Source organism: Dipodomys spectabilis, unplaced genomic scaffold, assembly GCF_019054845.1.
Source record: "Dipodomys spectabilis isolate Male_0828 unplaced genomic scaffold, ASM1905484v1 ptg000002l, whole genome shotgun sequence".
NCBI lineage: Eukaryota > Metazoa > Chordata > Mammalia > Rodentia > Heteromyidae > Dipodomys > Dipodomys spectabilis.
In genome coordinates, this window is record NW_024870679.1 from 15394892 (window position 1) to 15417501 (window position 22610).

The 22610-nt window shown below is 46.7% G+C and overlaps 1 protein-coding gene across 1 annotated transcript in view; it reads left to right on the forward strand.

Moving 5' to 3' along the window:
* Positions 1-22610, forward strand: part of Abca4 (ATP binding cassette subfamily A member 4) — a 127959-nt gene that overhangs the window by 102892 nt on the left and 2457 nt on the right. Inside the window, exons 35-48 of the mRNA XM_042683963.1 lie at positions 247-416; positions 2417-2594; positions 5802-5917; positions 7156-7303; positions 10280-10403; positions 10584-10713; positions 12091-12211; positions 12875-12937; positions 13363-13469; positions 16253-16394; positions 18386-18520; positions 19952-20055; positions 20141-20233; positions 22125-22374. Coding sequence (XP_042539897.1) covers positions 247-416; positions 2417-2594; positions 5802-5917; positions 7156-7303; positions 10280-10403; positions 10584-10713; positions 12091-12211; positions 12875-12937; positions 13363-13469; positions 16253-16394; positions 18386-18520; positions 19952-20055; positions 20141-20233; positions 22125-22374 — 1881 coding nt within the window. The remainder of the gene's footprint in view (positions 1-246; positions 417-2416; positions 2595-5801; positions 5918-7155; positions 7304-10279; positions 10404-10583; positions 10714-12090; positions 12212-12874; positions 12938-13362; positions 13470-16252; positions 16395-18385; positions 18521-19951; positions 20056-20140; positions 20234-22124; positions 22375-22610) is intronic.

The window sequence follows — 22610 nt, forward strand, 5'->3', positions numbered from 1 at the left end:
TTGTGTTCCCAGCTTCATTAAATTCCATCCTTGCTGCTGCTGCTGCTGCTGCTGCTGCTGCTGCTGCTGCTTCTGCAGCAGCAGCAGTCCAGACAGGAATCCCTCCCAGCTGCCATGTTTTTCCTCCTTCCCACATTCTTTTTCTTGTTGTTAGATTTTTTTTTCTTTAAACAGCTGTCATCAAAGTTCTTCTCCAGGTCAAGTTGTAACACAGCCTAACCTAGCCCATCTCTGTCCTCTCTCTAGGTGTGGTTTAACAACAAAGGTTGGCATGCTCTAGTAAGCTTTCTGAACGTGGCCCACAATGCCATCCTCCGGGCCAGCCTGCCCAAGGGCAGAAACCCAGAGGATCATGGGATCACGGTCATCAGCCAGCCCCTGAACTTGACCAAGGAGCAGCTCTCAGAGATCACTGTGTAAGCCCCGCCCCTCCCCACCGCTTCCTGCCCTGCCCCCTTATCCCTTCCCCCTTCCTCCCACTTTTGGAAATGAGAAAGAATTTTCACTACCCTGCAGTGCTGGGTTCAATGGCCACATTATTAGATCAGACACACATGAATAGAACACTTTCAAATGCTATGTGTGCAAACGGTATGGCCATTCTGCTGAGATCACATGGATTTGGAAAGTAAACATATTTTATGCTGTTTCTGTTGCGCTCTAGGTAACAATTTGGTCCTGAAGTTGACACAAAGATTCCCCTATGATTGCTAGGGACTGGGAAGAATCCAGAAATCTTTATCTTCTGGGCTGCAGAAGATTCTAGGTTTACTCTTGTGTTCTAGATTCAGATATTTTCTCTCACGCGGTCCTGCTTCTGAGTGTTCAGATCTTTGTGTTCAGGCTCTTACAGGACAGCTTCAAGAAATCTTGGGTACTAGAGGCTCATGTCTATAATCCTAGCTACTCAGGAGGCTGAGAGCTAAGGATCAGGGTTCAAAGCCATCCTAGGAAGAAAAGTCCATGAGTTTCCACTTTCAATTAACTATTTTCAAAAAGCAAGCTGGACTAGAGGCATGGCTCAAGTGGTAGAATGTCAGCCCTGAGCAAGAGCCCTCAAGCCAAACAAGAGTACAAAGCCCGAACTTCAAGATCCCATTATTGGTATCACACATACACACACACACACACACACACACACAGAATTGAAATTTTTTAATAGTATGTTCACTAAAGGAAATGTATATAATAGCGTTTTAAGAACTTAGTATCAGTAGCCCTTCATAGTTTAGGACATTTCCTAGAAACACACTTGTGGTTCTCTGCTTGTTCTATATGAGGACGAGGCTTTCTAGAGTGTCATGAGAGCGTGACTACCCCAGATGGTGACTCTGTGGAGCTCAAAGTGCTCCTTCAGTACAGAGGTGCTTCCCTGCCCCACCCCCTCCTGCTCTGTGTCCAGTCCTATGTCCTGAAGATCAGGCTGGCTTCAGCCCTCACTACCCCACAAGCCAGATGCCTTCTCTTTGGTCCAGGAAGGGTATCTGGAACCCTGCTCCTGTAAGACTGGCCTGTTCCCTTTTTCACATAAGTTTTATATTGTGAACACTTCCCCAAAATGTGACTAAACAAGGTAACAATTCTTTCTGACAAAAGAAAATTACTAAACCTAACAGGAGCTTAGTATAAGATCTCTCTATATACTATCACAAATAATTAGAAAATATAGTGTGTGTGTGTGTGTGTGTGTGTGTGTGCGCGCGCACGCGCACGTGCCAGTCCTGGGGCTTGAACTCAGGGCTTGGGCATTGTCCTTGAGCTTTTGTGCTCAAGGCTAATGGTCTACCACTTGAGCCACAGCTCCACTTATGACTTTTGGGGAAGTGGTTAAGTGAAGATAAAAGTTTCACAAACTTTCCTGAGTGGCTGGCTTTAAACAGAGATCCTTGGAGCTCAACCTCCTGAATAGCTGGGATTACAGGCATGAGTCACCAGTAACCAGCAGAAAATATAGTTGTTGGGTTTTTTGTTGTTGTTTTGTTGTTGTTGGTGGTGGTGGTGGTGGTCATAGGGCTAGAACTCTGGGCCTGGGAGCTGTCCCTCAGCTCTCAAGGCTAGCGCTCTACCACTTGAGCCACAGTACCACTTCTGGCTTTTTCTGCTTATGTAGTACTAAGGAATCGAACCCAGGGCCTCATGCATGCAAGGCAAACACTCTACCACTGAGCCACCTTCCCAGCCCCTGTTGTTATTTTAAAAGAAAGTTTCTCTAGAAATTTCCTCCTGAAACAGAAAACCAATAAACAATACCCACTTCACCTTGGCCTCGATTGGTTCAGACAACTCAGTGCACTGTCACGCTTCAAGGGAGGGTCCTCAGGTGGCTGAGAATGGCCCAGAGCCTGATGTGTAGCCTCCCTGGTTTCTGTGCTTCCCTCTTCATTTCTCCCTCGCTGTGTCTCTGGTCCTGTTGCAGGTTGACCACTTCTGTGGATGCTGTGGTTGCCATCTGTGTGATTTTCGCCATGTCCTTCGTCCCGGCCAGCTTTGTCCTCTACTTGATCCAAGAGAGAGTGACTAAAGCTAAGCACCTGCAGTTTGTCAGTGGAGTGAGCCCCACCACCTACTGGCTGACCAACTTCCTGTGGGACATTGTGAGTGGCACCTGTGTGGGTTCTGACAAAGGGAGATCCAGGTAGGGAGGCTTCTCACACTGCAGGGAGCATTGGAAGGAGCCAGGCCGACAGCCTCATGTATCTGTTATCCCTTGACATCTTCTTAGGAAGAGACTCACCAAAGCTGTGGTGCACAGACATTGATTAAAGGCCCTCTGTGTCCTGTGCCTCTTTGACAACCTCTGCCTTACCAAGTAATTGTTGCAACAAGACCTCTTGCCTTCCCAGGGGTCCTTCATCCAATGTCCCCTTCTTAAAATCCTAGCCGCTACCCCAAAAGGGTAAGGATATTATGGGAATGTCACCAGATGGACATATAGGACATCTAGTTAAATCTGAGTTTCAGGATAATGAGTGTGTGTGTGTGTGTGTGTGTGTGTGTGTGTGTGTGTGTGTGTGTGTGTTGCGCCAGTCCTGGGTCTTGAACTCAGGGCCTGGGCTCTGTTCCTAAGAGTTTTTTTGTTATTGTTTTATTTTTCTTTGTATTTGTTTTTATGGTTTTTGTTTCTTTGTTGGCTGAAAGACCTTCATTTTCTCACATCAAGGTAGGGGAAATGGAGAATAAAATTAGTAATTTAACGGCAAGACTACCTACCTCTTCCTTTTTTTTTTTTTTAATTGTATTTTTTGCGTGTCTTTACTTTTTTGGTAGTAGGGATCGAACCCAGGACATTGGACTTGCTAGACAAGCTCTTTGCCACTGAGCTACACCCCAGCCTCCTCTTTCTTAATAAAGGTTGTGGGCAGCATGTTTGGGCATGGTAATCTTAGGACAGACCACAGGATCAAAATGCATTAGTTAGCAAAGGCCTAATTAATATGGCAGTGCCAACCTGTCCCTTCTGGGTCTCCTTTGTTGTTGTAGTTGGTTTTGGGACTTGAACTCAGGGCCTAGGCACTGTCCCTAAGCTCTTTTTGCTCAAGGCTAGAGCTCTACCACTTTGAGCCACAGCTCCACTTCTGATTTTCTAGTGGTTAATTGGAGGTAAGTGTCTCATGGACTTCCCTGCATGGGCTAGCTTGAACCATGATCCTCAGATCTCAGCCTCCTGAATAGCTAGGATTACAGATGTGAGCCATCAACACCTGACTTTTTTCCCCCAAAATATACCTCTTTTTTTTTTTTTTGGTCCGTGGGACTTGAACTCAAAGGCCTGGGTGCTGCTGTCCCTGACCTCTTTTGCTTGAGGCTAACACTCGACCACTTTGAGCCACAGCTCCACTTCCAGTTTTCTGGTGATTAATTGGAGCTAATACTTTCAGGGGCTTTACTGCCCAGCCTAGCTTTGAACTATGATTCTTAGATCTCAGCCTCCAGAGTAGCTACGATTACAGGTGTGAGCCACCAGCACCAGCACCCAATTCATTACGTGTGTGTGTGTGTGTGTGTGTGTGTGTGTGTGTCTGTGTGTCTGTGTGTGTGTGATTGTATTTTCTTGTTTATGTAGAACTAAGCAATTGAACTCAGGGTCTTAAATGCATGCTAGGCAAGCACTCTACCATGAAGCCATATTCCCAGCCCCTTCTGGGTCTCTTGAGCAATAAGATCCTTTTTTTTTTTTCAACATTCTAAGACCAACATGATAAAATTACTAGCTGATAGTGACCATCATAGATTCCTTCCAATAATACTTTTAATAATGATGCTCATACCAGGTGCAGGTGGCTTACACCTGTAATTCTAGTACAGAAAACTGAGTCTGAGGATTAAAGTTCAATGCCACCTGAGCAGAAAAGTCTGTGAGACTCTCAAATACCTCCCATTAACCACCAAAAAAACAAATATAGAGCTGTGTCTCAAGTGGTATGGCACCATCCTTGGGCAAAAATTCTAAACAAGGAAGTGGTGCTGTGGTTCAAATGGTAGAGTGCTTTCCTTGAGCTGAAGAGCTCAGGGACAGTGCGCGCGCAGGCCCCACAGTTCAAGCCCTACAACCGACAAAAAAAAAAAATTCCAAACAAGAATGTGAGGCCTTGAGTTCAAGTTCCAATAGCACAGCATACAAAAAAGAAAGGAAAAGAGAGAAGAAGGAAGGAAGGAAGGAAGGAAGGAAGGAAAGAAGGAAGGAAGGAAGGAAGGAAGGAAGGAAGGAAGGAAGGAAGGAAGGAAGGAAGGAAGGAAGGAAGGAAGGAAGGAAGGAAGGAAGGAAGGAAGGAAGGAAAGAAGGAAGGAAGGAAGGAAGGAAGAAAGGAAAGAAGGAAGGAAAGGAAGGAAGGAAGATGCTGAACATCAGAATAACTGAAGATAGGCAGATATCTAGCTTGTTGCCAAACTTTCCCTTTGTTCATTTACTTGTTTATATCTGTATGTAGCCAGTGTTCCTGTGTTAATCAATGGATTACAATTAATAAGAAAGGCAGATTACCTCTGTAGCCAGTGAGAACCCCTTCAAGGTGGCCTTTGTGTCCTCTTGTGTCCCCATGCTCCTTGGCATTGTCCCTCCCATTACAGACTGGCCCTGCACCTTCTCTATCCCTTCCTGGCCAGCAATCTCCCTTGAACCCTGGCACAGGATTCCTGTGGACAATAGCCTTCATATACCAAGGTCTAGGTGACCCATTTATTTACTGCCACACAAGTAGTAAACAAGTTTGTCAGACAATTAAAAGAGAGAGAGAGAGAGAGAAAGAGAGAGAACCAGATACCTGGATGGAGGTAAGGTATAAAGGATGTCAATGAAAGCCCCATCGTTGCCACCAACCCTTCCCTGTATGGATGCCTCCCCTCCCTTCTCCCCCTGCTGTGTGGAGACCCTCTGCCTTTCCATCCTGGTTCTGATCCTCCACACCTGATGGGTACCCTATATGGATACCTTCCTTATCCCAACCCCAAGCACCTTCAGTGGGGTGCCTTCCTCCCCCTCACCAAGCTTTCATACTGTACAGAACCCAGCTTTAAAGACTGCTCATCTTTTCATGTCTGTCCTAATAATAGCTTTAGGACTATGTTCCTCAGAAATCATTTCAGCATCTATGTGACTTCGGGGGACCGGGGGTTGGGGGGGGCAGGGGGGGCGGGGAAGGGGAAACTCAGAACCGCTTCACTGCTTGCTAATCAAGAATGACTAGTGGAATCAATCTAGTCCCTAAGAGCTGGAGGGGGACTTTGTCCAACTCCTCACTGTCCAGAGCTGAAGACAGAGATCCCTGAGGCTCTGTGACTTGCTGTCTTCTTCTCTCTTCAAGATGAATTATGCTGTGAGCGCAGGGCTGGTGGTGGGCATCTTCATCGGGTTTCAGAAGAAAGCCTACACGTCTCCCCAAAACCTTCCTGCCCTCGTTGCCCTGCTCATGCTGTATGGGTGAGTCATTTGGGCCCCTACTTAATGCCACCAAAGGAAGATGCCAAAATGTGATCAGAGGAGGGGTTGGTGCCTTCTGATGGAATCCTAGATCTTCCAGTGGTGGTCACTTTTGCACACGTTTCATTTCTATGCCAGGAAGAACTGAGCTGCTAATTGGAAGTCTGTCTAGCTGCCACCTCCACCACCACTGGAGATGAATCTGAGGTCTCGGCCATTCAGAGACACTGGAGAAACTCCATTTGTCTGGCTCTTTTTTTTTTTTTTGGTCAGTCATGGAGCTTGAACTCTGGGCCTGGGCACTGTCTTTCAGCTCTTCAGCTCAAGGCGAGCACTCTACCACTTGAGCTACAGCGCCACTTCTGGTTTTCTGGTTGTTTATTGGAGATAGGAGTCTCACGGTCTCTCCTGCCCGGGCTGGCTTTGAACCGCAATCCTCAGATCTCAGCCTCCTGAGTAGCTAGGATTACAGGCGTGAGCCACCAGCGCCCGGCTTTGTCTGGCTCTTCTATGACCAATCGAGACTATGGCCTTGACCAAAGTCTGGAAATCCTTCACTCCTCAGTTTCTCTCTAGCCCTGATTCTATTTCAGTGGTCAGTTTGCCCATCACGATCTCCATCTGTACAGGCCCAAGAGTTACTTGTGAACAGTAGGAGACCCCAGCCAGAAAGAAGCTCCTGAGCCAGGCTAGAGACCCACACAGGGATTCAGTCCAGTTGCATGGTAGAGTAAAGCCAGTATCTTTATCCCAGTCCGACCACTTGCTGTAAGCTTAGCTATGGATGAGTAATTCACTCCTCTGAGCCTCAGTTTACTCATCTGTGAAAAATGGAAATAATGATGCCCATCCGTTCCTGTGTGGGCCAAGAGAGGCTCACCAAAGTAAAGATCTCCATTCATCTCCCTGTAAATAGAAGATTCCTGTACACTGGCCAGCAAAGATGATCTAGCCTAGAGTGGGAAACACTGCTTATTTTACAGAAGGTTTGCAATTCACACAGTATGCACATAGCTAACATCCCTTTTGTTCCTCACCAAACTGATGAGGTGGCATTATCATCTCCATTTAAAGAAGAGACACAGAGACCCAGGGATGCAATATCTTTTTGCTCCTGGGACTCTGGCCAGTTCCAACATGTCACGTCTTATCATGAGGGGGAAATGCATTATATCCAGAGGGTTGGCTGCTGGAATAGAACTTGGAGCCCTCCCCCTGAGTGGTGTCATCTCACACAGATGGGCTGTCATCCCCATGATGTACCCAGCATCCTTCCTGTTCGATGTCCCCAGCACAGCTTATGTGGCTTTGTCTTGTGCTAATCTGTTTGTCGGCATCAACAGCAGTGCCATCACCTTCATCCTGGAGTTATTTGAGAATAACAGGGTGAGTATGACTTTCTCAGCCTCTTTGATTCATAGGACACTGGCAAGTATGGGCTGATCAAGCAAGGCCTATGCAAGCATTGTCTATAGAGATGTTCACTACATAGATGAGTGTTGCCTCCTTGCTCCCCTCTCCCCAGCCCTCTCATCCTTCCTTCTTTTCTCACTGATGTATGTGCTCAGTGAGAATGCTCAGAGTGTTAGGGGTTTTTAACCTACAAGCTAGAAATGACCTCCCACCAACATAATGTGTGTGTGTGTGTGTGTGTGTGTGTGTGTGTGTGTGTGTGTGTGTGTGTGTGTATACACCAGTTCTGGGACTTGAACTTGGGGGCTAGGCATTGTCCCTGAGCTTTTATGCTGAAGGCTAACATTCTACTATTTGAATCACAGCTCCACTTCTGGCTTTTTGGTGGCTAATTGGAGATGAGTTTCATGGACTTTCTGCTTGGGCTGGCTTCGAACTGAAATCCTCAGATCTCAGCCTCCTGAGTAGTTAGAATTATAGGTGTGAACCACTGACACCCAGCCAACTCAACTTTTTTATTTTCTTATTTCTTCAAGGCTTCCTTGTGTGTTTTACACACATACACACACACACACACACTCCACATTCAGGTAATTTCAACAAAATGTACAATGAACAAAAAGTTATAATAATGGAAATTCTTCCTTCTCCTATTTCTGATCCACCCAATTCCCTTCTCCATAGGCAACCTTATTTGAGTTTCTCATACATGTTCTGGAGACAGATAAACAAATTCATAAAATATTCTTTCCTCCACATTTTTATACAGATCACACTAATACATACTATCCTGTACCCAAGTTAATGCCACAGACAGGAGTAGGAAATCATGGTTGTGGTAGCTGACTCAGCTGTATGAGCTATAAGGTCCAATTGTCCTGTCAACACCCCCTGACTTATTGACCAGAGAGAGAGGGGAGAGAGAGAGAGAAAAAAACCAAAACGCAGTGTCTTCAGAGCTGTAACTACTGGAGCCCCGGCTTCTGTGTCAGTCTACCACGGCTGTCCTCACAGTATCTTGCACACCCATGTGCTTGAATACCAGGTGTCTTGCTGGCCTTTCCTTCCCTCACTGGCCCTTCATATCATAGTCCAGAGGGTCCAACAGGCCAGCCCATCTTTACTAAGCAGAGCCATGCTGAAGCCCAGCTCATCCCAGTCCTAGTCAGTCTTTCTGTGGCTACCAAACAAGAAATGAAATCCATCAGCCCCATGAATGTTAGAAACATGGTGCATCACAGTCAGCACAGGCCATTAGATGACCATGCTCATTACAGCTGTTTCTGTCACAAGCCCAAGACACTCAACACAGTCTTCAGAGAATGTGTTACTTCAGAATAATTCCATGGCCAGCGAAGAGCCCTCCAAGACATTCTCCCCCCACAACCACATCATACATTCACTGAGCTCACACCCTCTCATCAAGCCTAGTCTCAGATGCCACAAACATTTCTGGTTTCGTATGTATGGGAGGAGCCCCAGTCCCAGAAGCCACCATCTCTGCTTTGTGAATACTGTGTGATAGTAGGGCTAGTAGTAAAAAAAAATAATAATAAGTGTGATAGTTGGGCTAGTAGTAAAAAGATAAGTGTGACCCATTCGTCCCCAGGAGCTCTTGTTCCAGTCAGAAAATGACCAGCACGTCAGGTGAGCAACTAACATAAGCCACAGAACAGGGTATGAGATTTCGTGCATGTCAAAGGAGTAAGGGCGATAAAAGGCCAGGGAGCTGGGTGGCAGGGGTTAGGAGAATCTTTCAAGTTGAATTTGGCTTGCACATTTTAGTCCATTTACTAAATAATGAAGAATCTGCTATAAGCAAGGTGTTTAAGAAAACACAGAAATAACTTGGACCTCATCCCTGCAGAGGACCACTGATGAACCACTGATTGGCTGATCAATCAATCATTCCTGTGAAGGTGGTAACATAAGATAGGGATGGGAATTTGCCATGGGATTCTGAGAAGGCTTAAAAGAGAAGGAGCCACATGAGCAAGTTCTCTAAACAAGGGCAAGATCTGTCAGAAAGCAGCAGGAAAATGTATATGCTTTCCTGCTAAGAAAACTAACTACCAAAGCCCCATGACCAACAAGAAAGAAAGGAAGGAGGGAAGGGAGGAACGAAGGAAGGAACGAAGGAGGAAAGGAAGGAACGAAGGAAGGGAAAGAGGAAGGGAGGGAGGGGGAAAGGAAAAGAAAAAGAAAGGAAAGAAAGAAAACTAACTACCAGATAATAGAGATTCAGAAGCTGAGAGACAAAGGAACACCGAGCATTCTGGGAAGAATGGAAAAGGGTAGGCTGAAGGAGGAGGGGAACTTCAGCAAAGGAGTGGTAGTTGAGAGGTAAGCGGCTGTGAGGTAGGGATCAGCCATATGGGGAAGGCAGCCCTGGCCCACCAGAGCTTGGCCAGCCTCACCTCTTCCACAAGCATATACCTAGTCATGTTCCCTTGTGCTTCATGCCTGGCTCCATCCTGGCAGCTGCTGAGGCTCCTAGTACCAGCAGCCTTAGAGGGTTCTGTGTGATAGCGAAGGGAGTCTAAGCGAGGGCCATGGCTCCTTGATAGATTACTTCCATTGCTCTCCAAGTGGCTAAGAGTTAAGGAAAGCGATGTGTGCCTTCTTCACCGTGTTCACAAAGTACTGAGCACAGCAAGTGTTCAAAAGTGCTGCCTGGCTAGACAAAGGTTCCAGCTGCTCTTCACTAGAAACCTATGGGGAGCCTTGGTCATGGTTTGATTCTTCCCTGAGAACTTCCTAGTGCCTAATTGCACTTTCTGAATTCCCTGTCAAGCCCTCTGCATCCTGTGGCCAGCCTGATTGCAGGGACACCTCTGTCTGCAGCCCCCAACCCTGCCAGGCCTAATTTGAGGGGGCCCAGACCCACCTGCTCAGGAGAACCCATCAGCCTCTGCCCCCACTTCCAGCAGCCATCCTTCTTTGTTTCAGACACTGCTTAGGTTCAATACCATGCTGAGGAAGCTGCTCATTATCTTTCCCCACTTCTGCCTTGGCCGGGGACTTATTGACCTGGCGCTGAGCCAGGCCGTGACAGAGGTCTATGCTCGGTTTGGTGAGTGGCATTGGAGGCCCAGAGGCTGGGAGGGAGGGGGGGGGCAGGGAGGTCTTACTTCATTCATGCTTTGCCTCACATTCAGTTCAGTGGGCCTCAGGCTATAGCCAGGTCTTAGGGGTGAGTTGGGGTCGCTGACAGACTTAGTTCCTGCTGATGTCTGGTGGCCTCTCTCCACAGGAGAGGAGCACATCTCCAATCCGTTCCAGTGGAACCTTATTGGGAAGAACCTAGTTGCCATGGCAGTGGAAGGTGTGGCATACCTCCTCCTGACCCTCCTCATCCAGCACCACTTCTTCCTTACCCGATGGTACGGCTTCCCACATCCTGAGGCTACCACCAGACCGTGCTCCAGGGTGACCATCTCCTTCCTCAGGAGCCCCATTTGGCGAAGGATTTTAAATTCTCAAGGCCTGAAGGGTTCTGCATTTTACAGGGAGAGAAGGTTATAAAATCTGCATGCTAAGCCAGGTGCCAGGGGCTCACGCCTGTAATCCTAGTTACTCAAGAGGCTGAGCTCTCAGGATCACTGTTCAAAACCAGTCCAGACAGAAAAGTCTATGAGACTCTTATCTCCAATTAATCAGTAAGAAGCCAGAAGTGTAACTGTGGTTCAAGTGGTAGAGAACTAGCCTTGAGAACCAATTTCAAAGGTGCAGGGACAGTGCCCTGGCATGCTAGATTTAGGGCCAGTTCTCAAATTTAAACTGTTTACAATGTTGTCTTAATTTCTCATTTAATTCCATATACTCATTTCATTGTTTTGCTGTGGTGGTTTTCTTCTTGTGCTTTGGTTTGTTTTGTCTTTTTGTGTGTGGGGGGTTACCAAAGCTTGAACTCTTGTGCTTTTTGCTCAGCTTTCTTGCTCACAGCTGGCACTCTACCACTTGAGCCACACCTCTAGTCCAGCCTTTTGTGGGTTAATTGCAATGGAATCTTGAAGACTTCTGATTTATTGCTGAGGATTTACTAGGATTACAGGCTGGAGCCTACGGGCACCTGGCTCATACACTCATTTTAAATTGGATGATAGCAAATAAATAAATAAATAGGATGATTTCATTGTAAAGATCAAAAGTATCCAGGAATTGGTTAATGATTCCATGAAAAAAGAGGCAAAGCAGGCCCCATTGCTAGTTAGTTTTTTGTTTGTTGTGGGTTGTAGGGCTTGAACTCTGGGCCTGGGTGCTGTCCCTCAGCTCTTCAGCTCAAGGCAAGCACTCTACCACTTGAGCTGTGGCTGTCACTGTGGCTGAGCACTATGGTGCCACTTCTGGTTTTTGAGTAGTTAATTGGAGGTAAGAGTCTCACCGACTTTCCTGCCCAAATTGGCTTTGAACTGCAATCCTCAGATCTCAGCCTTCTAAGTAGCTAGGATTACAAGCCTGAGCCACTGGCACCCAGCTTGCATGTCAGTTTTGAGTAGAGGCAAGAAAAGGGAAAACAGGGAGTAATTATGGATACTATTTGCCAGGCAAGGGCGGGTCCAAAATAACCAGCAATAAAGGTAGGCTGGAAGCATGGAGTAAGTGCTAGAGTACCAGCTGAACAAGTAAACTAGTTGAGCAAACACAAAGCCCCAAGTTCAAATCCCAGTGCTAACTAAGAAGTAAAAGAAAGACAAGGACAATGCCAAAGACTCCATACACCTACCTCAATCCTTTCCTGTCCCCTTTCTTTCCTCTAGGATTGCCAAACCCACCAGGGAGCCCATTACTGATGAAGATGATGATGTGGCTGAAGAGAGACAACGAATTATTAGTGGGGGAAATACAAGTGATATTTTAAGATTAAATGAACTAACCAAGGTAAGGGAAGGAGAGGGCTTGTTAGTTCAGAGGTGCTGGCTGTTTCCCACAGAGGACACAATATTGATTGTCTTATTCCTGTAGACTAGGTAGTATACTTGCACACATAGTCTGTCTTCCTAATTTCCATGACATCACCATGTCCAGATTGTAAAAGCATCTGGTCTCCACGCATTGCCCCTATTATTTGCATTAATAAGAACCACTCCAGCTGACTTCCAGAACCACTGTGGTTCTGCATTGCATGGGTCCCTTCCCACTGCTCCTCTCTGAATGCCCATGTCCATAGTAACCTTTGTACCCAAGAGCAGTAGCTCCTGCCCATAATCCCAGCTACCTGGGTGGTGGCAATTGGGAAAAATCATGGTTCAAGACCACCTAAGACAAAACAAAAAAGTTAGCAATACCTCATTTCAACCAGTAACCTGGGCATGGTGGCTTATGCCTCCATCCTAGCCACATGGGAGGCTTAAATAGAAGGATCAAGCTGGCCCGGGGAAAAGCATGAGACCCTACTGGAAAAATAACGAGAGCAAAAGGATTGGGCATGTGACTCAGTGTGAAACACTGAGTTCAAACTCCAATATTGGGGGAAAAATGTCCTTTGATCTCATCTGCTCTAACCCTGCCTCGTCCTTAGCCTATTCTCTCTGGATTTTGCAGGTGTATTCAGGCTCCACCAGCCCAGCAGTAGATAGGCTGTGTGTCGGGATTCACCCTGGAGAAGTAAGTACCCTGTAATCTAGCAAGAAAGGGCTTCCAAAAACCAGCTCCTGGCCACCACTCTTCTCCCAGCATGCAATGGGGTTATAATGTGAGCATGGGTATAGCGTAAATTTTTCTAGTAGCCACATGAAAAAAGTAACAGTAGGTAAAATTAATTTTAATAATGCTTTTGTGCTATCCAATATCTGTCACATAGTATTATTTCAATGCAGAAATACATTATGAGATTTTTTTTTCAGTCTTTTTTTTTTTCATTCTCAGTTTTCTGAGTCCAGCATGCTATATACATAGAGCCCATGCTGGCTGACACTGGATGTTTTGTGTATGTGGCCATACATGGACAATAGCCTTTGAATGACAGTCTAGGTCTGAAAGGCTTCTGCCAGCTCAGCCCTGAGCCTGAGGACAGTTCTGTTTCCTCCTAGTGCTTCGGTCTCCTGGGAGTAAATGGTGCTGGAAAGACCACCACATTCAAGATGCTCACTGGGGACACCACAGTGACCTCTGGTGATGCCACGGTGGCAGGCAAAAGGTGAGCGCCCTGCCCTTCCTGTCTCAAGCTGCTCTCACAGGTCCTGGCCTTACGTATGTCCCTGACCCAATGTAGGAAAGGTGACTCTCAGACCCTAAGTTAGGAGAAACTCAGAAAGATCTGTGCAGAGGATTGAACTTCCCTGAGAGCAAAATTAAAGTACAAGACAAAGGCCAAGTGTGGTAGCATATGCCTGTATTCCCAGCATTTGGGAGGCTAAGGCAGGAGAATGATGAGTTTGAGGACAGCCCAGATTATATAGTGAGACCCGATTTCAAAACAAACCGAAAAACTAAAATAAGGAAACCAACAAATAAAAAGTATAAGACATAAACCTACTGGAAAAGTGAACTCAACTGTATTAAGAAAGTGTGGCATAGGCATGGATCCCTGGAAAGTTCTAGAAGCTCTGTCAGTGGTTCTTCATCCCTTTGGTGCCATCGACTCTTTGGAGCTTCTGGCAAGCCCCTCCACCTTCTTCTTGTGTAAGAATACACCTGATTCTCCCATTATCTCCCTCCACATTTTTGCAGCAGGTTTCAGGGAATTTACTCAGACCTGAAGCACATTTGTGATCCTGGGTCCAAGGTTCAGAACTCCTGTGGGGAAGTTCCGTTTCTGTCTTCTCTCTGGGTTGTTTCTAGATATGACCTCAGGCAAGGACCCTCGGGGAATCTTAATCTGCACTGGTCCTTTGTGTGCCAGTGCTTCACCTGGCCAGACCAAGAGGCTTGTGCCCTCGGCTTCTGGAAGCTCCCTGCTGTCCTCTGCTAGTGTTGAGACAGAATGGTCTTCCCCGGAACAGCACAGAGGACAACCTTTCCTTTGTTTGACTCTCTGCTGGCTGCTTCTGAATAGCAAAGCTGACACACAGCAGATTTGACCCAAGGAACTCTGGACTCTGCTTTAGAAGTGGAGATGGGCACTGCTGACATCTGCCAGCATCTGCTTGGGCGGGGTTCCCTTTCCTCTGCAAAGCCCAATGCCTGATGGGAAGGGGTTCCTGAACACACTTTAGTGCTCAGATAGAATACATCCAGTTGCCCAGCTTCCCATGGCCATCCCTGCTGGGCTATCACAAAAACACTGGTAGGGGCTGGGAAGTTGGCTCAGTGGTAGAGTGCTTGCCTCACATGCATGAGGCCCTAAGTTTGATTCCTCGGCACCACATAAGCAGAATAAAGCTGGAAGCGGTGCTGTGGCTCAAGTGGTAGGGCACTCACCTTGCACTGAAGAGCTGAGGGACAGTGTCCAGGGCCAGAGTTCAGCCCCCACGACTGACAAAAAAAAAAAAAAAAGGCACTGGCAGGAAAGGAACCAGATCATGGGTAAACCTAATTCATCTGCCGGTCCTTCTGGTCTGATAGTAACCAGAGGAATTATAGAGAGAAAGAGTTGGGGAAGATGTCATGAAACCTTGCCAAGTGTCATCAAGTTTTGTGTGAGACGCTATCTGATGACCAGGACTGAACTGGAAGTCAGAAAGAAGTTTTAGGGGGCTGGGAAGGTGGCTCAGTGGTAGAGCGCTTGCCTTGCATGCCTGAGGCCCTGAGTTCGATTTCTCAGCACCACATAAGCAAAAAAGAGAAAAAAAGAAAGAAGTTTTAGGTTAAAAGGTTGGGATTGTCTGGTGGAGTAGCTCCAGTGAATTTGGCAACGTTCCCTAACCACACCTTAAGTGGCTTTTGTAACAGTGAGGAACTGCAGCAGCCTTTCCCTCCCCCTCCCACCCCCAGCTCCCTCCCTCCCCCCCCCCCCCCCATGCATCAGTCTCTAGTCAACAGCTTAACGCTATCAAGGGGAGATTAGACATAAATAATTGATCAATGGTTTATTTTTTTTCTCAAGTCAATGTATTTTCTAGTGAGAAAGAATACATTTGCCAAAGGAGTTGGTGAAACAATTCACTTTAACTATATTCTCTGCCAAGCTCTTACTCTAAGTAGCTATCTGAATTTGTTTTCTATTGTCTGAATCTCTACCAATAAGCATCTATCTTTTCTGGCTTTTTCTCAAATGTCTGAAAGGATTAAAAAGCATCAGTCATTTCCTTAAAGCTGATCTTCAAGTGTTATTAAACTCACAAATGAGGTGATCTAATCCTACACCAAAGCTGACTTTTGGGTAATAAATGTCCAAATCAGCCAGGTGCCAGTGGCTCATGCCTATAATCCTAGTTTAGCTAACAGGAGGCTACTCTGAGAATTGTGGTTTGAAGTCAACCCTGACAGAAAAGGCCTCCTGAGACCCTTATGTCCAATTAACCACTCAAAAACTAGAAGTAGAGCTGTGGCTCAAAGTGATAGAGTGGTAGTCTTGAGCAAAAAGAGGTCAGGGGCAGCACCCAGGCCCTGAGTTCAAGTCTTGCAACTGAAAAAAAAAATGTCTTGAAAGGATCTGACTAGATTCAGAGCTCAAAATTCCCAAAGTTCATGTTGCTAACCAAAGGGTCTCCAAATTGATTTCCAAATGCCAGGACACGGGCTGGGAAGGTGGCTCAGTGGTAGAGCGTTTGCCTTGCATGCCTGAGGCCCTGGGTTCGATTCCTAGCACCACATAAGCAAAAAGAAAACAGCTAGAAGTGGCACTGTGGCTCAAGTGGTAGAGCGCTAGCCTTGAGCTGAATTGCTGAGGGATAGTGCCCAGGTCCAGAGTTCAGGTCCCATGACTGGACCGGGAAAAAAAAAAAATGCCAGTACACTTCTAAAGTAGAGTGGGGAAGAGAAGAGGATTTTACTCCACTAACAGAAGCCTCTCCACCTAATGGCTGTTTCTTCTCACAGCATCTTAACCGATATTTCAGACGTCCATCAAAGAATGGGTTACTGTCCTCAGTTTGATGCAATTGATGACCTGCTCACAGGCCGAGAACATCTCTACCTTTATGCCAGGCTCCGGGGTGTACCCGCAGAAGAAATTGAGAAGGTAAAAGATGCTTTGTTGTGATTACATAAAAAGTTTGGCAAAACAGAGCCAGGTACCAATGACTCACATCTGTAATCCTAGCTATTCAGGAGGCTGGTTCAAAGCTAGACTGAGGAGACAGATCCAAGAAACTCTTATCACCAATTAACAAGAAAAAAAAAAAGCGAGAAGTGGAGTTATGGCTCAAATGGTAGATTACCAGTCTTGAGTAAAAAAGCTAAGCAAGGCCTTGAATTCAAGCTCCATTAGAACAGACTAGACAGACAGACGGACAGACAGACAGACAGACAGACACACGCGCGCGCACGCGCACACACACACACACACACACACACACACACACACACACACACACACTAGAGGAGTTTGGTAAGTTTGGTAACCCTTCTATAGAGTGCTTTTATTTATATATGGAAAACTGTAGCAATCATCCATTCATCCCAACAGATTCCTACTGGGTGCCATGTATTCCCAGGAAGTTAGGACAAAGCACTGAACACCACAGGCCTAACAATCCCTACCCCATACCTCGCAGATTATGCAGGCATTTATCCATCGAGGCAGCTCACACTTCTGGGCATTTCCCCTGGATATGCACACCCCACCATATGAAAAATATGTACAAAAGGCTACTTGTAGAATTTGTAGCTGTGAAATATTGAATTTTATCTAAACATTTAAGCAGAGTAGATTAACTGAATAATTTGTGGCACTTAACAGCTATATAAAAAAGAAAGGAATGAGGAAGATCTCTGTGAATGATATGGAGTTTTCCCAATATTAAATGAAAACTCAAAATTTAAAGGGAACACATAGAATGTTACTTTTATGTAAAAAGTAAGGAAAAATAAGAAGGAAATTATATGACTACTTACCTTTATAAACAGAACGTAAGAAAGATAAACCAGAAAACGATGGTTTTGGTAATGAATAAGAGGAAATCGACATTAAAGGAAGATGGGAAGACTTCTGTTGCATAGTTTTGACTTTTAGAAGCATGTTAATGTTTTACATATTCAAAATTAAAACTAGGCTAGGAGCTAGTGGTTCACACCTATAATCCTAGCTACTCAGAAAGCTGAGATCTGATGATCACAGTTCAAAGACAGCCAAGATAGGAAAGTTCATGAGACTTATCTCCAATTAACCAGCAAAAAGCCAGCAGTGGAGCTGTGACTCACTTGAAAGAGGGCTAGCCTTGGGCACAAAAGCTTAGGAACAGCACAGTGGCCCTGAGTTCAAGCCCCAGGACTGGCACACAGAAAAATTAAAAAATAAACTAAATCAATACAAATGAAAAGGAACTACCAATAGTCCTGGCTACTTGGAAGAAAAAGATGGCTTGAAGCAAAATAAATGAGTTAGAAAGTTTGCAAGACTCCATCTCAAACAATGGCTGGGTGCAATAGTACATGCCTGTCATCCTCAGCCACAGAGGAAGCGCACAATGGCTTGACACCAGAGCACTTACCTGTCATCCAAGCAATCTGCTGAAACACAAATAAGATTGCAATCCAGGCCAGCCAGAGCCTCATCTGAGACCCTATCCTGAAAATAACTAAGGCACAAATGGACTGATGGAATGGCTTCCTAGTGCCTAGCACAGAGCTGGCTCCTAGCAGGTGCTCTGTAAGTACACATTAGATGCCCAAGATCACAGGTGTGACTCTATTGAGGGGTAGAACCAATGGGGGTCTTGAGCCCACCATCTTCTCAAGGAGGCCTGAGGACTCTTCCTTTTCCATGCTTAGGCATAGTCCAGAGCACAGTGAGAAATGGCCTCTTGGGGCTGCATCTGTTGGGTCCTAAGCTGACCGAGCCACCCTGCGATTGTGTGTGGAGGAGGCTCTGACCCTGCAGCATGTGCCAGAGCCCAAAAGCCAGCCTAATTTGGGTGTGCCATCCTGGTTGGGGGAGCGATCTGAGAGCCCACAGCCTTGGACTGGAGAGGTGTTCATCTTCACAGACTGAGACTTCTTTCTTTTCTCTAGGTGGCGAACTGGAGTATTCAGAGCCTGGGGCTGTCTCTCTATGCGGACCGCCTAGCCGGCACATACAGTGGGGGCAATAAACGCAAGCTCTCCACCGCCATTGCGCTCATCGGCTGCCCACCACTGGTGCTGCTGGTGAGAACACAGACCTGCAGGGCCAGGCAGGCCTCACGGCTAGGGCAATTCAGCTGGGGAAACAGCTTCTGGGCCAGGAGCTTTAGAAAATGCTGCCTTGCTTGGTTGCTCCCCAGTGTGTGTTTGTGGGAGAGGCAAGTCATAGCAAAGCTTGGCTGGAAAGTCTCCTGAGGAACCACAAGCTCACACTGGGGAGGTCCTACTCGCGCTGATAAAAATTACTGCTTCCATGGGGCCGGGAAGGTTGCTCAGTGGTAGAGCGCTTGCCTTGCATGCCTGAGGCCCTGGGTTCAATTCCTCAGCACCACATAAACAAAAAGAAAAAAGCTGGAAGTGGTGCTGTGGCTCAAGTGGTAGAGCACCAGCCTTGAGCTGAAGAGCTGAGGGACAGTGCCCAGGCCCAGAGTTCAGGCCCCACGACCAGACCCCCCCCCCAAAAAAAATTACTGCTTCCAGCTGGGCGCCGGTGGCTCACGCCTGTAATCCTCGCTACTCAGGAGGCTGAGATCTGAGGATCACTGTTCAAAGCTAGCCCAGGCAGGAAAGTCAATGAGATTCTAATCTCCAATAAACAGTCAGAAAACCGGAAGTGGTGCTGTGGCTCAAAGTTGGTAGTGCACTAGCCTTGAGCAAAAGAGCTCAGGAATAGTACTCAGGATCTGAGTTCAAACCCCACAACCAACAATCAATCAATCAATCAATCAATAAAAGTCACTGCTTCCCCAGGAGATCAGAGTTGATCCAAAGTAGACAGGAGTCTTGACCTGGCTCAAACGCTTTGCGACTCTCACCAGTGATGGTCCTTTAGGTTCCTGTAGCCTGAAGTGTCTTTTTGTTCTTGTTTTGTGTGTGCCAGTATTGAGGCTTGAACTTGGGGCCTAGGAGCAGCAGTCTCTTAGCTTTTTCACTCAAGGCGAGAGCACTATACCACTTGAGCTATAGTTCAACTGAAAGGTTTTTGGTACTTAAATGGAGATAAGAATCCCACAGGCCTTCCTGTTATCAATGCTGGCTTTGAACTGTGATTCTCAGATCTCAGTTTCTTGAGAGAAGGCATCAGGCTGCTGTCTTGAAATTTATGAGGGTTTAGATCCCAGACCCCTTTACAAGCATACTTGCAATCTCCCTGTAGGCCTCCACACACATTTGGAAGAATAATTCTAGTATTGTCTTCATCAGTCCTATTCTAAGATCAGGCTGAAATGAGTCTAGAGGGGTACCTCATGTCCCCTCACACATACCCCTCCTGCCTCTGCACCCTGCACCTGCTGTACCCCATCTTACCTCCAGGGACCAGCTGGCTGTGGACATGTCTGTCCGCTTGTCTTTTGCAAAGATCACTGCTGCTAAGAGGGAGTCAATTAGCATATAGTGACCAAGAAAGGCCTAACTTCAAGTCCACATTCACCTGCATTCTCTCCCAATCCCCAGGACGAGCCTACCACAGGGATGGACCCCCAGGCTCGCCGCCTGCTGTGGAACACCATCGTGAGCATCATCAGAGAAGGAAGGGCTGTGGTCCTCACTTCCCATAGGCAAGAGATCACCAGGACAGGACAAGGTGGAGGGGGGTCTTCCCAAACCCTACTACCACATCACCTCTTCTCTCTTGCCCCACAGCATGGAAGAATGTGAAGCGCTGTGTACACGGCTGGCCATCATGGTGAAGGGCACCTTTCAGTGTCTGGGCACCATTCAGCACCTCAAGTACAAGTGAGCAGATGGAGGGGGCTACCTTTTTGGTTACCATTGTCCTGTGTTCTCTGTGGGTGTGGTCCCCTCATCCCAGAGGTAGAGGCTGAGGGCAATAGGGCCTTGTGGTCCAGAGGCAGAAGGAAAAACCATTGTGCTGATAGGAAACTCCTCTGAATTGGGCTGTTGTGGTTGAAGGCTAGACAGAGCCTCTGGGTGGGAGGTTAGAGTTGGGATGTTTGCAGAGTCTGGATGGGGTGTTGGAAGGTCATCACTACTAACCCGGTATCACCCTACTTATTGAAGACCTCTGGCCTATTTCCTAAGTGTCCACAACAAACACAGGAATGATTGGAAGAGCAAAGGGCATGAGAGCCTTTCTAGATATTCCAGTTTAAAAAAATGACTCTGATGGGCTGGGAAGGTGGCTCAGTGGTAGAGTGCTTGCCTTCCATGCATGAGGCCCTCAGTACTACATAAGCAGAAAAGGCTGGAAGTGGTGCTGTGGCTCAAGTGGTAAAGCGCTGGCCTTGAGCTGAAGAGCTGAGGGACAGCACCCAGGCCCAGAATTCAGGCCCCACAACAGACCAAAAAAAAAAAAAAATAACCCTGTTTTATAAGACAAACCAATTGTGTCAAAATTCTTGAATAGGATTATTCTATACCCATTCATTGTAAACGATCATAAGTAATTCCTTATGATATATGGTGTGTGGCTGAAGCTAGCAGTCAGTTAAAATGAAATGCTCGCCGGGCGCTGGTGGCTCGCACTTGTAATCCTAGCTACTCAGGAGGCTGAGATCTGAGGATCGCGGTTCAAAGCCAGCCCGGGCAGGAAAGACCGTGAGACTCCTATCTCCAATAAACCTCCAGAAAACTGGAAGTGGCGCTGTAGCTCAAGTGGTAGAGTGCTCGCCTTGAGCTGAAGAGCTGAGGGACAGCGCCCAGGCCCAGAGTTCAAGCCCCATGACCGACAAAAAAAAAAAAAATGAAATGCTCATCGTATTGCTTGCCTAATAATAAGCCGGGCAAGAGTAACATATGGCTGTCACTTGTGTATTTAATACACTCATCAAGAGTCTGGAAACTATCAAAGAGCTGGTCCGTGGAATGGGGTGCATTGAAAACCACCATCCATACACATGGGGGAAAAAAGGTCTGGTAAAGGAAGTGCATTTGACAAATGAGTACTTGACCCTGATTTCTGGAACAGACAGTAAGCTTGCAAACTAGATAGATCTTGAGGACATCAGTATGTGAGTGAAAGTCACCAGCCTGTGTCAATACCCTTGTGCCTACATGGTGTGGGGGAGGGGGGGGAAGGTAAGGGGGAGGGGTGTTGGGAGTTGCTCCTTCCCCTCTGTTCCTTCAGATCTTCATGATAGACAGGACTGACAACCACCTCTGAGTCCAGCCAATATGTCTGCTCTCCTTTACCAAACAGATATTTAGACCTCTAAAAGTTTGTTCCAGAGTTCCTCTAACAACCATCGTGATTATTTTCTCCTAGGATTTTCTTTTATTGTTGTTTTTTGTTTCGGTGCCCATCCTGGGGTTTGAATTCAGGGCCTGTGCACTGTCCTTGAGCTTCTTTTTGCTCAAGGCAAGTGTTCTACCACTTGATCCACAACTGCACTTCTGGCTTTTTTGGTAGTTTTAGTGGCGATAAGAGTCTCAGACTTTCCTGCCCAGATGGGCTTCGAACCATGGTTCTCAGATCTCAGCCTCATGAATAGCTAGGATTATAGGAGTGAGCCACCAGCACCCAGCTTCTTTTCTCCAAGTATTAAACAAGAGGTCAATGGTATGAACCTTTAATCCCCATTTTCCCCAGTGTGTCTCTACTCCTTATTTAGGGACTGCCTTAGATCCACCCACTAACAGACTTGTACCACACCTATGCGACCCCCAGGTTTGGAGATGGCTACATTGTCACAATGAAAATCAAATCCCCCAAGGATGACTTGCTTCCCGACCTGAATCCAGTGGAGCAGTTTTTCCAAGGCAACTTTCCAGGCAGCGTGCAGAGGGAGAGGCACTACAACATGCTACAGTACCAGGTCTCCTCGTCCTCCCTGGCCAGGATCTTCCAGCTGCTCATCTCCCACAAGGACAGTCTGCTCATCGAAGAGTACTCAGTCACACAGACCACACTGGACCAGGCAAGTCAGTCCCCCGGCCCCCAGGACAGAGACAAGACCACCATACCCAGCACAGGCAACAAATGACACACAAGGCAGGCACAATATGTCCAATTTTTTAATCATTTTTAATTGTTATTATAAAGGTGATGTACAGTAAGGTTATAGTTATAGAAGTCAGGTAATGAGTATATTTCTTTTGTGTGTGTGTGTGTGTGTGTGTGTGTGTGTGTGTGTGTGTGTGTGTGTGTGTGTGC